At 37.8% G+C, this 17,235-nt stretch overlaps 1 protein-coding gene across 2 annotated transcripts in view; it reads left to right on the top strand.

Annotated features, from left to right (window-relative positions):
* The first annotated feature begins 6,802 nt into the window (after window positions 1-6,802).
* Window positions 6,803-17,235, top strand: part of zmp:0000000755 (phosphofurin acidic cluster sorting protein 2) — a 60,432-nt gene continuing 49,999 nt past the window's right edge. Inside the window, exon 1 of one of the 2 annotated variants that reach the window (XM_059359092.1) lies at window positions 6,803-7,048. In XM_059359092.1, coding sequence (XP_059215075.1) covers window positions 6,837-7,048 — 212 coding nt within the window. In that variant the 5' untranslated portion in view covers window positions 6,803-6,836. The remainder of the gene's footprint in view (window positions 7,049-17,235) is intronic. The other variant, XM_059359093.1, reaches the window with a different exon arrangement.

The raw sequence follows: 17,235 nt of genomic DNA, 5'->3' as shown, positions 1-17,235 counted from the left end.
TAAATATATGATCTGACATAGAGCTTTCTCTTCTTTTTTCAATTTTATTTAAAGCACATTCTAGTTTTCCTCTCTGAATAAAAAGTGCTGTATATAGGAGAATTCACTTGCCTTACCTTGCCATTAATATATTAGATGAATTCTATATAAACTTAATCTTGTTAAAATGTATTGTTGGGATAAATAATAGTAGCTAAGGAATGATACATTTTGAAATGGTATTGTTATTAACAGCCCAAGGGGATGTTGCCACTGCTACTGTGTGGAAGATGAAATGCTGTCAGGTGTACAGAGTTGCCTAGCAATGATTAAAGATTTGATTGCTTACACTCACAGCATGTTTTGCATTAGCACAGATATATCCCAAGAGATGGCAGCAGACAAAGTGTCGAGCTTATTGGCATATTTCACCTGTGGGTGTCTATGTGAGCCACTGATTTATTGAAGGACTCAACAAACAGATAAAGTATGTGCAAAGGTGAATGTACAAATAGTGATGAGGTGTTGCTATTACATCAGAGCACTGGTGGTGGTAGAAAACAGTCACATTTGATGAAATCAGGAAGTGTTTTTCTCCCTCCAGTCAGTTTAAACAGGTTGTCACCCACATTACCCAACCCTCCTGAACATGCCAAGTCAAGTCAGCTTTTTTCAGTCCTTAGTCACAGTTACAGGCAGTGTGTTTCACAACACCTGCATTATGAGAACAATGACTGAATCAAATACCAGGTGTCATTAAGTGATCGGGAACTGATGACGAATCGTGAATAACGAAAGTTTTTAACCAAGACAGGTCCCGCCCACTTGAAAGTTTATTGTGAAAGTTTTTACACTTTCTTTTCAATTCACTGGTTAGAACTGTACTCAAGTAAAAGCACTGTTACTTTGCAAAAACAAGTACTCAAGTAGAAATAAAAGTAGTCATCAAGGTAACTATTTGCGTATGAGTGCAAAGGTTTTACCTGAAAAAGTTATTTGAGTAGTATAAAGAATTCTTGCATGATAAAACACAGGTGCTCTTTGTCAGGTAAGGTTAAAAAAAAACATAAACTTGTATTTATTTGTGATTTAATGACAAGTCATCATCTCCTTATTAAAAAAAATCTGCCACATATAAACCAAACAATATACCCAGTCTGAATGTGTAAGTGTGATCACAAAATATGACATTAGTACATATACTGTTAAGTAGGCTAAACCAATAAGTAAAGAATTCTTTGTTTGTTGTCTCCGATAATATGATTTACCAATATAGATATAAAGAGTGTCAAAACATTACTGTTTATTGAAACAAAGGTCCAGGTTCCTCCAATCACAGGAAAACAACATGATTAGCGGAGTGACCTAGTGAGTGTCTTATCTTGCTGAAAATGTCCCATATCATTTAGATGGATTACCCAATAATGATGGGATGTTTAGTCATTATTTTCCTATTAAATAAAGGTGTTCACATCATCACTTTGACCAGAAAATGGCGAGTCATGTCAAAGTAGTCACTGATCATAATCACCATTTCAAAGAGCATGTACAGTATGTTTGCTCTACATTTTATGTTGACTTATTTCTCCAAAACAGCTTTCAGTGACCAGCAGGGAAGATTTAACACCTACATTCATTTTAAACTAAATGATGCATTCATGAGCCCTGAAGAAACAAATCAGCTATATAGTACATGTTTAAAATTTGACGTCCCTTATTACGTATATTCAGCACCAGATGTTCTTATTTACATTGCACAGACCCCCCAACACGTCTGTAATGTAAGCTGTCTGATTTTATCAGAGGTGGAATGTAACTACATTTACTCAAGTACTGCACTTATTTGAGATACTTGTACTGTACTTGGGTCCTTCCTCTTTATGCCCCTTTCTACGTTTACCCCACTATAATTCAGAGAGAAATTTATTTGACAGCTTTAGTGACTTTACAAATTAAGATTTTCACAATAAAAGCAACTTTTTTGATGATTGTCTAAGTCATCTTTCATCCAAAAACATTTCATTTATATAATTTTTCAAATGTGAAGATTTGCTGATTTTCCTTTCATTTATTTAAATCGTTTTTTAATAAATCATTTAAAAAATAATTTTAAGGTTTGTACTGTTAGCTGGGCAAAACAAACTGGTGTCCCTATGAGCTCTGGCTAAGAGCATTTCTCAGTATGTTTTTTTTCTTTACTATAAAATACAATATAATTAGTTAATGGAGAAAATAAAAGCAGATGGAGACATCATAATTAGTTAATAGTTGAAAATAGGCTCCAACTCAACCAACTACCAAAACAATCGAGCTTATATATTATGCATGAGAAATAGAAATCTAGTTATATAAGAATACAACAGGCATTTTTGTGATTTTCCTAATTATACTTTATTCCCGACATACATTTATTTAAGTAACATTTTAAATACAGGAATTTTAGATTTTTTTTAACAGTCTGGTCTGAATACTATTCATTATGCTTATCCACAAATTTCTTCATATTAAGTCACAGTCAACAAATAGAAATGATGTAGGAGTGGAGATGAATGCTAATCACTGTTCTGATTATTTCCGGTAACAATAATGCCTGTTACCTACAACAACATGTTCCTGTCATATGTCGTCACACTGTCAAAATAATCGCCTAAGTAATTTTTTGTCAAATTTTGTTTTATTATTTATTTATTATTTTTTATTATTATTTTTGCCTAAATCATCTCCTCATGACGCCGGCCACCGATGGTAAAATCGCCTACATCCTCAGTTGATCAGATCATGCGATTTTAGTCAAAATAAAATGTAACTTAGGCAAAAAAAAATTTGAACATGCCTTTGTGACTTGTAACACTTTATTTTGAAGGTGTCTACATGAGCGTGTCATAAACATGACATGGGATGTGTCATGAACATTAATGACACTTTGAAGTAACATTAATGCTCATGATACTTGTCATATCATGTTTCTGACAGGCTTGTGTGACTCTTATGTAGACACCTTCAAAATAAAGTGTTACCATATCTTGCTTAGGTCACAAAGGCATTTTCAAAACAATGCCTAAGTCATTTATTTCTCTTAAGTTACATAATTTACACACAGTGTTAAAACTATGCCAATAGCCATCCTTTGTTACATCCTTTTTGAGTGAAATGATCAATAAATGTCATATGTTACACTTTTTTTTGTTCGTTTTTTGTGTTACCTGCAAAACTCATAGACTGTATATAAATAAGACTAACTAACTAAAAAAATGAGTTAGGCGATTTTTTTTAACAGGGCGACGATATTAAGTCACAGCCAACAAAAAAAAATGATGTAGGAGTGGAGATGAATGCTAATCACTGTTCTGATTATTTCCGGTAACATTAATGCCTGTTACCTACAACAGTAGTTCTCAACCTTTTTGAGTCGCGACCCCCAATTTAACATCCATGTTGTCCGCGACCCCCACTCACTGAACAGAATCTCACACAGTTCAGATCACCCAAAAAAGAAACAAAATGACCAAAAAAAAGACACAAAATGACCAAAAAAAGACAAATTGACCATAAAAGACACAAAATGACCCCAAAAAGAAACAAAATTACCAAAAAAGACACAAATTGACCACAAAGTGATCAAAAAAAGACACAAAATGACCAAAAAAAGACACAAAATGACCAAAAAAAAGACATTAAGTGACCAAAAAGACCAAAACACATGAACACTTTAACACAGTGGAGACAGAGCTGACTTCCAAAATGATTTGGTGACCCCCAGTAATCATCTCGCGACCCCATTTGGGGTCCCGACCCCAAGGTTGAGAACGACTGACCTACAACCAGGGCCGGTTATTCCTACAGGCCACCAAGGCGGCTGCCTAGGGCGCCAAATTGGCAGGGGGCGCCCCTGCCAATATTTATTTTTATTGCATTTGTACATTTTATTTATTTTCAGTCTTTACAATCAACAGATCTGTGTTTTCTCATTTATTTATTCTTATTTTCAATTCAGTTGTTGTTGGTAAAGTTCCAAAGTTTCTAAAAATTAAAATGTTGAGACCATTATATTGCCTGTATGTAGTTCATGTATCAAATATAAATGTAGGCCTACATTTAAATTTCATTTTTATGTTTATTTTTATTGCATTTGTATGTCTACATTTTATTTATTTTCAGTCTTTGCCATTCTCAATTTGATGAAGATCTGTGTTTTCTCATTTATTTATTCGTATTTTCAATTCAGTTGTTGTTGGTAAAGTTCCAAAGTTTCTAAAAATTAAAATGTTGAGACCATTATATTGCCTGTATGTAGTTCATGTATCAAATATAAATGTACATTTAAATTTCATTTTTATGTTTATTTTTATTGCATTTGTATGTCTACATTTTATTTATTTTCAGTCTTTGCCATTCTCAATTTGATGAAGATCTGTGTTTTCTTATTTATTTATTCGTATTTTCAATTCAGTTGTTGTTGGTAAAGTTCCAAAGTTTCTAAAAATCTCAATATCGCCTAGGGCAGCCAATGGGCTAGAACCGGCCCTGCCTACAACAACACGTTCCTGTCATATGTGAATTCTTAATCTCTACATGCCATGCAAAGTGAGTATAGCAATCAATCAATCAATCAATATCCTTTATTTAACCAGGTAAAAATTCATTGAGATTAAAATCTCTTTTTCAAGAATGACCTGGCCAAGAAGGCAGCACCATGATACATTAAGAACAATCAACCACAATTCTCATACACCACATTCAACATCAATTAAAGTACATACAAGATCAGGGACAAGACTATATGAAGATTGAAATGAGTACAGTTAAAAATGAAATAAATAAACTGGTGACAGATGCAGTGGTGGAAAGTAACTAAGTACATTTACTCAAGTACTGTACTTAAGTACAATTTTGAGGTACTTGTACTTTACTTGAGTATTTCCATTTTATGTCACTTTATACTTCTACTTCACTACATTTTGAGGCAAATATTGTACTTTTTACTCCACTACATTTAGCTGACAGCTTTAGTTACTTTTCAGGTCAAGATTCAACATTAAACATATGATCAATTTAAGGTGATTTGACTTTTTTTATTTTATCAAATCTTATAACAGTATATTAAGTACTTAAATGAGCCATATCTTTACAAAATTAAAACCCTGCTTACATAAAATCATCAATACAAATAATGTAATAAGATATTTAGAATATATAAAACAATCTAAGTGGCTCCATTCGGCACAACAAGTACTTTTACTTTTGATACTTTAAGTACATTTTGATGCTGATACTTTTGTACTTTCACTTAAGTACATTTTGAATGCAGGACTTTTACTTGTAGTGGAGTAATTTCACAGTGCTGTATTAGTACTTTTACTTAAGTAAGAGATCTGAATACTTCTTCCACCTCTGGACAGATGAATGAATAAACCCATAAACAGTGGCGGTTCTACACAGGGGCCAACAGGGGCCACTGCCCCTGTGAAGAAGCCTTTGGCCCCTGCTGTGGCCCCTGTGTCAAATTAATAATGAAATGATCAATTTATAACAATGAACAATGGAACAATTCTAACATTTTTTTGTTCAAACAATATCTCATTGTACACAAAAAGAACCCAGAATGTGTACATATAATAGTTTAACTCTCTGGAGTCTTATTGGGCTATTTTGTCCATTTTTAAAATCCTTTTCATGTCTTTACGTGTCTTTGTAAGTCATTTTGTGTCTTTTTTTGGTAATTTTGTGTCTTTTTTTTTGTCATTTTGTGTCTTTTTTGTCATTGGTGTCATTTATGTGTCTTTTTTGTGTCTGTTTTAGTTATTTTGTGTCTTTTTTTGGTAATTTTGTGTCTTTTTTTTGTCATGTTTATGTCTTCTGTGGGGTTTTTTTGGTTATTCTGTCTTCTCATTTTGTGTCTTTTTTGGTCATTTTGTGTCTTTTTCAAGACATTCAAAGATTTTGAATGCCTAAATATCATCTTTGCCATTTTTTCATGTGCTAATGTGCCCCTCTGATTAAACACTGGCCCCTCCTTGGCCCCCACAGTAAAATTGGTCTAGAACCGCCACTGCCCATAAACCCCAATAGCAATCCGCTTTGAGCCCTGGGTGATAGCAGAGGTGGAAGAAGTATTCAGATCTCTTACTTAAGTAAAAGTACTAATACAGCACTGTGAAATTACTCCACTACAAGTAAAAGTCCTGCATTCAAAATGTACTTAAGTGAAAGTACAAAAGTATCAGCATCAAAATGTACTTAAAGTATCAAAAGTAAAAGTACTTGTTGTGCCGAATGGAGCCACTTAGATTGTTTTATATATTCTAAATATCTTATTACATTATTTGTATTGATGATTTTATGTAAGCAGGGTTTTAATTTTGTAAAGATATGGCTCATTTAAGTACTTAATATACTGTTATAAGATTTGATAAAATAAAAAAAGTCAAATCACCTTAAATTGATCATATGTTTTATGTTGAATCTTGACCTGAAAAGTAACTAAAGCTGTCAGCTAAATGTAGTGGAGTAAAAAGTACAATATTTGCCTCAAAATGTAGTGAAGTAGAAGTATAAAGTGACATAAAATGGAAATACTCAAGTAAAGTACAAGTACCTCAAAATTGTACTTAAGTACAGTACTTGAGTAAATGTACTTAGTTACTTTCCACCACTGGGTGATAGTAAACATGTCCCACCCTAGAAGCAGCGCCGTGCTGCCCCCTATCAGTAGTGACATGCCCCGCCCCGCCTATCAGCATCTCCAGTCGGTGTAGAGGAGCTGGGAGTCTGGAGGAGCAGGGCAGGCAGCACACAGTCCAGCGGCTCCCGCGTTCCTCCGACACTTAGCTAGAGCTGCTCCCCAGGCAGTGGAGGTGATGATGGCGGCGGCTGTAGAGAGAGGAGGCGTCCGGGCCGCTTTCCTGAACCCGAGCAGCGGTGGCGGCGGCGGACCAGCACCGACAACCCTCCCGACCGGAGCATTATCCGGGGCTGTGGTCCTGGGCTCGGGCTCCGGCAGCATGCCTGTACCCATGAACCTCTTCGCGACCTGGGAGATAGACCGATCATCCCCAAGCTGCGTTCCGAGGTAACGTTAACAATATTATGTTAGCGTAAAAAATACCACAAACCACAATGTTTTCAAATCACAGTTTTGTTTAATACATATTAGGCTAACGGTGGACAAACAACGCCCTCGTTGACTGTAACGTTAGACAAGAGAGACGAGCTGCCACACATTTCCAAAACAGTGTTAGGTTGCCTTACTAGCAAGCTAACTAGCAAGGTGGCTAATGCTAAAGCTACCTAGCAACTAGCTGGTGTTCGAGTTCCTCTCATGTTTCGTGCTAAAAGCATTTTATTCACATTCTTATTTTTTGAATAACAAAGTAGTCGACTTAAATGGGCAATGCTTTAATGTCTAATGTACATTAATATTTTAGACGTGGTCTTAAAGTGTTGAATTGTTCTCTTAACAGTTGGTATATTCAGTTTTATTTCGACCGTTATGATAACTAGCTAGCGTTGACAAAAGTTCAGCTAACTCAGTGGTTGCCAAACTGGGGGGCGTGACCCCTAGGGGGGGCCCAGGGTTACAAAAGGGGGGGCGTAGCAAGGCTAAATTGAAATAATTTCATTGTTCTCAAGTGCTGCATTGTAAAAAAAAAAAATCTGTTTAATTTACGGTAAAATACCGGCAGCTGTGGTTGCCAGAACTTCACCGTAAAATATCAGCAAAAAATTTAATTTAGACTGAATATTCCCCTTATTTTTTAGGGTAATTGTGTCATTCACTCACACATCATGGTATTTCTCCATAAGTTTTGCATGGAAATGTTATATTTTTACAGCAAAACTGTGTGTTTCCTCCTGTTTATGACAGAAAAAAGTAAAAGTTTTGTGCTATTCTTTGATTTACGGTAATTAAAAGTGTCTAATACGGTAATATGATATACAACATTTAATTTTACGCCCTATTTCTGATGTATTTGACAGTGTTTTACTGTTATTTCTACAAAAAAATTTTTACAGTCTGGTAAAAGCTAAATCAGATCATGACTCTACTCGAAATATTACAAAAACAGAAAATAACAAGACCATTCTTGCTTATTGTGTGGAGGCCGCCGGGCTATTGGGCACCCCTTTTTAGATAGAAAAAGGGGGCCAGTAGAAAAACTTTGGGAACCACTGGGCTAACTAGTTTATCGGTCATAGCGGTTGTTGCTGCTTTTCTTCTGTTTTGAGACTACGTTAGAAAAGCTTTGCAGATATTATATTTCCCTTTGTCCATACAGGCCTGAGCTTGAACTCATTTACGGAATGCATGCCACCTAATAGCAACATAACTATCTATAAATACAGTGACATGAATGCCGGTCGTCTCATAACAGACATCCTTTTCATCCTTTGGCAGAGCTGTGTGTCATGAGCTGTCTGGGCAAATGGTAGTCCAACAGCCGGCTGGCTATTTAATCCACGTAATTTTCTCGTTCATGTGTTGTGGGCTGTTTTATGTTTATGTTCAGATACCCCTGTGCAGCTCAGCTTTGGCTAACCGGTCACACAGAGCCATAAAAACCAATACAAACACTCATATTGTTGACACAGCAGCTGGTACAAGGAGAGAGTAAACTGTTTTGATTGTCACTTTTGTGTATGCAAATATATTCGCAGTCGTCCGCTTTGTCTTTATGTTATTCTGTTGGCACCGTTTAATTTCGGGTTTTGCAGCAATATCCAGTAATACTCTGCATCAGTATTCATCGTCAGTGAGCAGGCACTGCTGCCACCTGACCAGAAACCTCTCGGGAGCTGTGGGCACATTAATCAGCTTTGACCTAGATCTGTTCCACTCATTGGAAGAGAAGTGGGCTTTGCAAGGGGAGGGCTTCCTCCACAGTCGATGTGCGTGTGCATGTGTGTGTGTCTGCCTGCTGCCACTTATGTGCCTGCATGAGTATGCAAGTGTCAATGGAATCATGCATGTGGAAAACATGGATAATTTACAGTGAAGATGTTTTATCTGCAGTAGCTCAGCTGATTTGAAGCAAACGAGAATGAGCGTTTGAAGTGACAACACTCAACAGCTCACTACCCATACTATTGTAGCTCCTTTACTGAAAATATGATACCATTATTATTTTTTTTATTTGAGCTTTTAAAAAGGTCAGTTAGATTTTGTGACCTTAATCTCACACCTTCAACAACAAAACATACAATGTTATTGATGTTTTTCTGTGATGAAATGCCTCAGACTTTAGAGCTCTTTTCTTGGCAATAATAGATCAAAGTGGCATACTGTCCAAGCAAGCATAAGTGCGTCTGATAACTGTGTCCATTAAATTTTAAGATAACTGGCTAGCATAGAATACAGGAAATATGTTGGTGTATTTATAGAGCGTGCCATACATGGTGCATTGAATTCCCACGTTTCTGCCTCTACGTTATGTGCATTCTCTCCATAGTGGATGACATACAAGGTGCTGTATTAAAGATGAATAAGGATGAGCATGACAATGGATTATTAATGAGACATAGAGTTAAGTCTCCAGTCATTGTTCAGCACAGGAGTACAGTTGCTGCCTGACACCAGTCTTTGTTGATGTCTGGGGTAATTTGTTAGATCTGATATGTAATGGGATAGATGCGATAATGTGTGACACAATTGTTTATTTAGGCTTTTAAAAAGTCTTGTAATTTTTGTTCGACATGGTGGTTTGGAGTTGCAGCACTCACAGCATGTTGCTAAGTAATTTGCCAAGCCTATTTCTGCCTTCTGTGTTCTTAGACCACTTATCCTAGACTGGTGTGAAAGGTCTTGCATGGAGCCCAACCCAAAGGCCTGTTTTGGGGATTCTGCCTTGGCATGCATTCAGGGGCTGGGCCATTTTTTTGTGTGCAGCTGTTTGCTCCTCCACTAGCCTTTTCCCAAATGTGGGTGTCCAGCTAAGTGGCACGGTTTCAAATGAGGGCATAGGGCTGTTAGCAATTGACTGATTTTTTTATTGTGGTATTCTAAAACACCGCACACAGCTGTTGTTAATATGACGATGCATTTAAAAAAAAATCGATCCTAAGCCCTGAAGCCCAGCTGAAAGCCATGCTGAGAGGAAAATATTTTATTCACAATGGAAAATATGTTGTCAGCTCTCGTGGCCCTCTCAGCATGGGATTATAGTTCCTTACAGTTTTGCTGGTGACACCCCTATGGCTCTAGGCCAAAGGGCTTCTTAAAAAACTAGAACATTTTCTAACTTTATTCTTCACTTTTCTTGTTTGTGTGTATTATTTATGTATTTTGCTCTTGTACTTGTATTGTCTGTTGCTTGTTTATATAAATGCAACCATAAGCTGGCACATACAATCTTATTGCTGTGTGTGATACAGTATCTGACTGTTGTTTTTCACCCGCTAGACGAGAGTGTGACAGCTCCTTCCTTAACAGGCCGCTTGGATCAGTCGAACAAGCATTGTTTTTATTCCAGAACTGCCATGCCTGCCGGTCTGCCACCCTCTAATGTTTCTAATACCATGTGGTATTAACTTTTTTCTTTTGTTTGGGTGTTTTCACACCTGCGCTTTTTAGTCTGATTAAGTCAAACTCCGGTCTGTTTTCCACATTGGTGCAATTTGTTTGGGCTGGTGTGAAGATGGTAATCGCACTTGGGTGCAGACCAAAACAACTGCATCAAGACCCTGAGAAGGTGGTCTCCAGGGATGCAAAATTGTCATCTTTCTCTGAAAATGGCCGTTTTATTTCCAGACTAGGTCATTTGAGTGAATCCTGTGGACTCAATTTATGGCGAGCACAAATGAAACAGCTGAGCTGAATCAACAGAACATCGAGATAACATCTGGGTGAGAAAGTAACTGAAAGTATAGTGAGAAGTGAGACTTCCTCACCCCTGCTGCTTGTTCAAGTCACGGAGAGTCAGGGCAATGCGGAGCCAAAAGCAGTCGCAAGTGTGGTTACACTTTTCCAAACCCGATAAAGGGTCATCGGAAACGGCATTGGTTTAAGTGGGAATGACACCAAATCCTAGGTTTAGCGGCCTGCTAAGGACAGGCAAGGCAGGCATTTGTTGAGGGAACGATGTGGTATTTGCAGGAATGACACTAATGCAGAGGTCAGGATGGTGCTATGTTTATCTGCTAACAGTAAAGAATGTGTAGCAGCAAGCGATGGCTGGCATCTTACCAAGTTCAAAGATCTTTTACAACTCTGTGTCAAAAGTTATGACCTTTACCCTTATAACTAACATGATGGGAGCAACCGAGCAATTTTGTCTTGTTCCAATACAACCTCGCCAAGCTGCATTGTTTCCAAATGATAGGGATGTTGTTATGGTTACCAGTTTACAGGCTTTCAAAATAAACTGAATGAGAAAATGTTTTTTCGAGCTCTGGAAATATTTTTACACGACAGTCCACGGTATTTTTACTTTAAATGTGTCTGTCTTTTAAGTTTTGTTATCTGGGTTCAGAGAGGTGAAGATATCTCTTAGGTTTTTCTCACAAGCTACAAAGTCAACAACATCTTTCCTCTTTTCCTCTGACGTTTATCTTGGGTAAGCAGAGCATCCTTCTTGTTGTCCGTTTGATTCATGTGAGTCCCAAGATGACCTTATTCTCTGGTGAGTGGCACAGCCTTATCTCGATAGTAATTGAGTGTACTCTGCAGGCTCTGGTCAGATGTTTGTTTCTTCTGCCCCAATTCTGTATATGACATCAAATTGACGTGTGCTGTGTATGTCAGCAAATAAATAGGAAAAACAAAAACAAACCCAGGCCTGGACTGCAGCAACATTACTGGGCCTTCTTTGTTCTAGGTCAGTGAATGTGAAGCCATCAGCCCTAAGTCTTAACATATACCTTATGCTGTGATGCACACAGCTATTTATTTTATGTGGAAGGTTGCATTGCTAGTGTGCAATCTCCAGTATCATCCCTGGCCCTAATCTCTTTGATTTAGTGTCTAATTCTCTGTTTGTTCATTTTTAACACTAAGATGAAACCATTAAATCAGTATACAAATAAAGGAGGCCAGATAAGATGAGCTTACTGCCCCCTTTCACCTCTTCGCTAACCCCTCCATCTCAAGGCTTCGATATTGTTTCTCCTAGCAGGGGAGCCGCAGTAATCTGATTTCATAACAGGAAAAGAAGAGCCAGTAATCTGATGCTGCACACAGACACTGTCTGCTTAATCCTCAGCTTCCTTTTGCAATCATAAACAAGGCCCTCCTTCAGTGCCCTTCAAAATTGTGACACAGCACTCCGTTTCAGCCTGCGTGTTTACAATCTTTGTTCGGCGGCGGCGTCGTCAGTATTGACATCTGATGCAGAACGTGCAGGCACAGAAATGTCACCGTTACTGCGATGTCAAAGTCAAACAGCTGCTCGGTCTCTAGCCGTCACATTTTGATGCTGTTCCTCTGAATTATAGGGGCGTACTGAATAGTTTGAAGATTTGAAGTTTCATTCATAATGTTGTCATTCAAATTCTAAATCAACATTTGAATGCTGCCCAGTTTTTCTCTGCATGCAAACCCTGTGTTTCTGCAGTTGATAAATTAATTTAAAAAATGACATTTATGTAACCACAATAACAACAAAATCTATTTCAGGTCTAACACTATTATAGTAAATTACTTGGGTCGTTACGAACAAAAACCAAACAATTATGTATCTGTATTTGCATGGCACTTCAGCTCCATCAAGACGTCATCACCTTTATGCCAACAACGTTAAATAATGTTGAAAAAAAGTTGATCAAATAAAAAGAAATGACTAACTCATTTAATCAGATGAATGACCTTATTCAAATAGGGGATTTTGTTTTGAGGATTTTTTAGGGTGATGACGTCTTAAAATATAACCACAGACAGGCAAAGCTTCATTTGAAAAACCTCAATAGAAGCTGTGAATGTAAAAAAAAAAATCGGGACAGTCCTGCTGAGTTGCATATTTATATGCTGATTGGTTTCGGGGCTGTACAAGAATAATCCACTTACTGTTCCTTAGATGGAACATGCTGATTGAAAAATGATCTACTGTTGTAAATGTTGCTGATGCACTAAAGTCCTCCTACATTGAAGAGTTACCCGTTCATTTAATTGACATTATATTAATGCCCTAGAGCCACAGTACAATAAAAGCATTTGATTTCAGTTTGGCTAGATAACCATGCCATGGAAAGAAAATGCCCCACTGTCGATAATTAACTTGAGATAACAAGACTGATTTATGGTTTGCTGCAGCTAGAAGTTGCAAGAAATGATAGCAGTTATGGAATTCAAAGTTATGTAATTGCTTCTAAATGGTAATTAGTCTATTATCCTACATTGTGGTTAATTAAAATGTGCATTTTGGGGTATTCAGTCATTTTTGTATCTTTTAAATAAGTTTTTGAAATATTAACTAATAACTGGTGTAGTTCCTCTTTGTATTATAGTATGCTTTAATAAGATAGGTCTTAACTTGGCTACAAGCTCCACCATGCTCTCCACACACTTTGCTTGAAGTAGACCAATCAGCACCTTCACTCCCCTCTTTTTCATGCGCACTCCCACTGCCTGAAATGTGTCAAAATTCTCTCGGTTTCCTTCCCTGCCTTCCTGGAGGAGGAGGAATTTCCTTGAGAAACATTTCACATTCCTGGCGACTAGAGAGCTGCTAGTGCAGCCGAAGCCAGGCTGCTGTGCTCTCCTGTCAGCCTCCTTTTGTATTCTGTTGTTGACCAACAACCTGCTCTCTGGTAGCGGGGGGGTGCAGGGTTGTTGCTGCGCATTGCCCACCCTGCTGAAAAGTTTTGCTGAACTGGCTCTGGGCTTCACAGTCAACGGTGAATGTGCTGAATGCTCATGTTGAATTCCTCACAAAGGGAAGAAAGGTTTGTTTCCCCCTGCCTGGACCTCAGATTGGGAGAAAGGCCAGATTCATATGTGGGTGGATACCGGGGTCTCTGCTAGTGAAGAGATCCAACTTCCTGATCCAACAAGTGAGGCGAGGGAAACTGTCCTCTGACACAGGGAGGATCCTGTCAAAATAATCACTTTGGGGACAATGTCTCTCAACTAATTTCTCTCTTGTTCTTGCTCTACTTATTTCCCACCTCTCCCATTCAGGCATTTCCTGAGCTGTATGTGCCAGCAGCAACACAGAGACCATTTTTTCAGATACAAAACACTGTGGCGTGGATGAATGGGAGCACATGACAGGCCATTTGAAATCATGAAGCATTTTCATTATGACACTCAGAGCTTCTGTGCTGCATTCTAGCAGAGTCTACTCAAATAAACAAACACAGGTAGGGTTGGGTTAATGAATTATTCAAAATGAAATGGTGAAAAAGCTATGTGTAGTTATTTTCTTCCTACTGAGTCAGATCTTTTTTAGTCCTAATTATTGCCAGCCCTACTCAAAGTCCATTTCTTTAATCTCATCGCAGCTCTCATAAACCCAGTGGAAATGTTGCCCTTGTTTTGTCTAAATAATATCCGGAGAAAATCATCAACACTTCGCAGTGTGGTCGAGGACATAACAGCCCCTGGAGTGTCAATTCTCAAATAGCATGGAGCTGGATGCCCTGCCCACTTGTCTAATCACAGATTAAGAAGTCTGGAATGTCTGGAGTCCTCTTTCTGTCCATGTGCCTTTTCTCAATTAGCCGACACTGCAGTTGTGCCAATCTTCTCATCTTCTGTGAAAAAACTCCATTTCATGATTTCATGTACAGCAATTTGGGCTATTCCTGACAGCCCTTATAATATGAAATGGATACTGGAAAACCCCAAATGTGAATAATACTAGAATGGACAATACCATTCAAATCAAACATAGGAGGATGGTCATGTTTTTGTGTACCGTTGCCATTGCAACCCTTTGTAGTGGGCTAATTTTCCTAACTGACATGCGGCAGGTTGCTGACTCTCAGAGGTGAGGTTTTGTCAAATGAGCAGTGGAGTAGTACGAAGCATGGACAGCAAGCTACTAAAGTAAAATTACAAAAAGTAAAATATAAGGACTTGATGCTTCATCCAACACTCCTGTCACAGCGTAGGCAAGCACATAGCTATCGGCAGATAAGTAACAACTGTTGTTTTGCTTATTTACTGTATCCAGTGTAGCATTAAAGCATGGCAGACTTAACTAGCCAGTAGTCCGCTAGTTAACTAGCCACGGCCCTTAAAATGTAAATAAAAACAGAAAGCTAGCTAGCCAGACATCTGTCTCAAAACCTGCTGACACACTTTACGGCCCCACTGACTGGTGTTGTAACAACTAACCACAGTCCCAATATTGTTATGTAGCAGCCAAATAGCCACAGTGAACAGTGCAATGTCCACACATTCAATTTCTATGGATAGGACACTACATTGATTTAATATGGGATTAAGCTGTTAAACCATATGACAGTATACTGTATGACAGTATAATGGCCCATTAATGCTTAAGTCCAACCACTACTATTTTGGGAAAGACGGAAGTTAATTTTAGCACTTTTAATGCGTTTTAGTCTGCCATGCTACAAAGTGTTGCACAAGGGATAAATAAAAATAATATTGGGATTTCCAGCAGGAAACATCAGATTAGCACTCATCTTGACTCAGCAGTTGGACATTATCCATTAAGTGTGGGGCCTAGGGCTGGACGATATATTGATATAAAAGATATATCAATACATTTTTAAATGTGATAAGGAATTAGACCTTATCGCATATATTGATACACTTCAAATTTGCACCGTGATCCTTGCTCAAGGCAAGGATTTTTTTTATTTTATTTTTATTTAAATGTGCACTTTATGGAGCATTGATTTTTTTTTTTTTAAAGGTACTCCTGTTGCTACACAGTATTTATGTTCACTTAAATAAACAGCTTTAATAAAACTACTTGTGACATGTCATATTTGGCTTTGACTGAACATATGCTTTCACTTTGCGATAAAAATATCGATATTCAGCCTAAATATATCGGGATATGATTTTTGGTCCAATCACCCAGCCCTAGTGGGACCTATCTTCAAAAAAGGAAGAAAGAGGCAAGCTGTCTTTAAAAACAAAACAAAAAAAAAACTATCCGTTGCACTTTCTCTCTTTTGTATTCACAGTCCTGACTCCTGTCTGTCCTGATTACGAAATCATGTCTCTTTGTTTCAGTCTTGTGTTTCTTTTCAGAACATAGCTGTCCATCTCTACAGCAGCTCTTCTTGCACTGCAGTGAGGTTGTTATTCGGCAGCATACTGTTTGCTTTGTCATTACTCTGGCCTAATTAGCCTCACCTTGGCATTGCTAATGTTAGAGTTACTACTGCATGGATACAGAGAAAAGCAAAGTCTGTATACAGAAAATAAAGAAACTGGAGCTTGGATACATCCAGCACATTAGTCATTTGAACACATTAAGCCAGGGGGGATGGACTGGGAGGAGTAGTCACAAAGCATTTTTGGGCTACCATTGTTCATTTCAAGTAATGGTGCCAAAACAGTATAATTACATGCACCAGTTGTTTATCAGCAGCAATGATGGATATTAACAGCAACAGACGAATGTGGCAATCCAGCGCTGGTTTAAAAGTATCTTTCCTTCTGATGCGTTTAAAGCATTTTTTATTTTATTTTAAGAAGAAAAAGCAGAATCATATTCGCTGATGCTGACATTTGTAAATTTATTGATTGCACAATTCACAGTTCACAGTAGTCCTACATTAAGCTTTCTGGAAGTGTTGTTTTCATTGCAGAAAATAGTTTTGAGTCAGAGTGCAATTGTGAAAGGCTTGTCATGTGCAGTGCATCTAGCATCATTTGCAACAGACAATTCACAACCTTGCTGAATTCCTATTGCTGTATTTTCTCATCTTGATTCCTCAAACCCCTATATCATGTGCAGTCACCTGTTTACTATGGAAATGAATACAGATGCATGATCACTTTTTGTCCTTGCTTTCAGGCAGGTGAGGCTGGCCTGTTTCGTGTAAAATCTCTGATCAATGATGAGAGCAGAAGGAATTAACTGAGTGGCGGCTGCAGGAGTAAAAGGGCAGACTTAATCCTATCTGAGGCTAATCAGACGCACCATATGGCAGTATGAAATATGTATCTGTAGTGAAACTGAATTCATCCTGTAGAGAAAATGTCAGCCATGGGTAAATTTAACTCAAAGGCAACTCCTAGTTTTGCTCAGTTTCACACCCTTTGACAAGGTGAATGAGATTATGGATTGTTACTGCCTCTTATCTTTCGAACAATAAGTCAATTTTAATCTATTCAACAAG

The sequence above is a fragment of the Centropristis striata genome, chromosome 20 (genome assembly GCF_030273125.1).
Source record: "Centropristis striata isolate RG_2023a ecotype Rhode Island chromosome 20, C.striata_1.0, whole genome shotgun sequence".
Taxonomy (NCBI): Eukaryota; Metazoa; Chordata; class Actinopteri; order Perciformes; family Serranidae; genus Centropristis; species Centropristis striata.
Note: the sequence above shows the minus strand (reverse complement) of the source record. Positions and strands in the feature narration are given on the sequence as shown.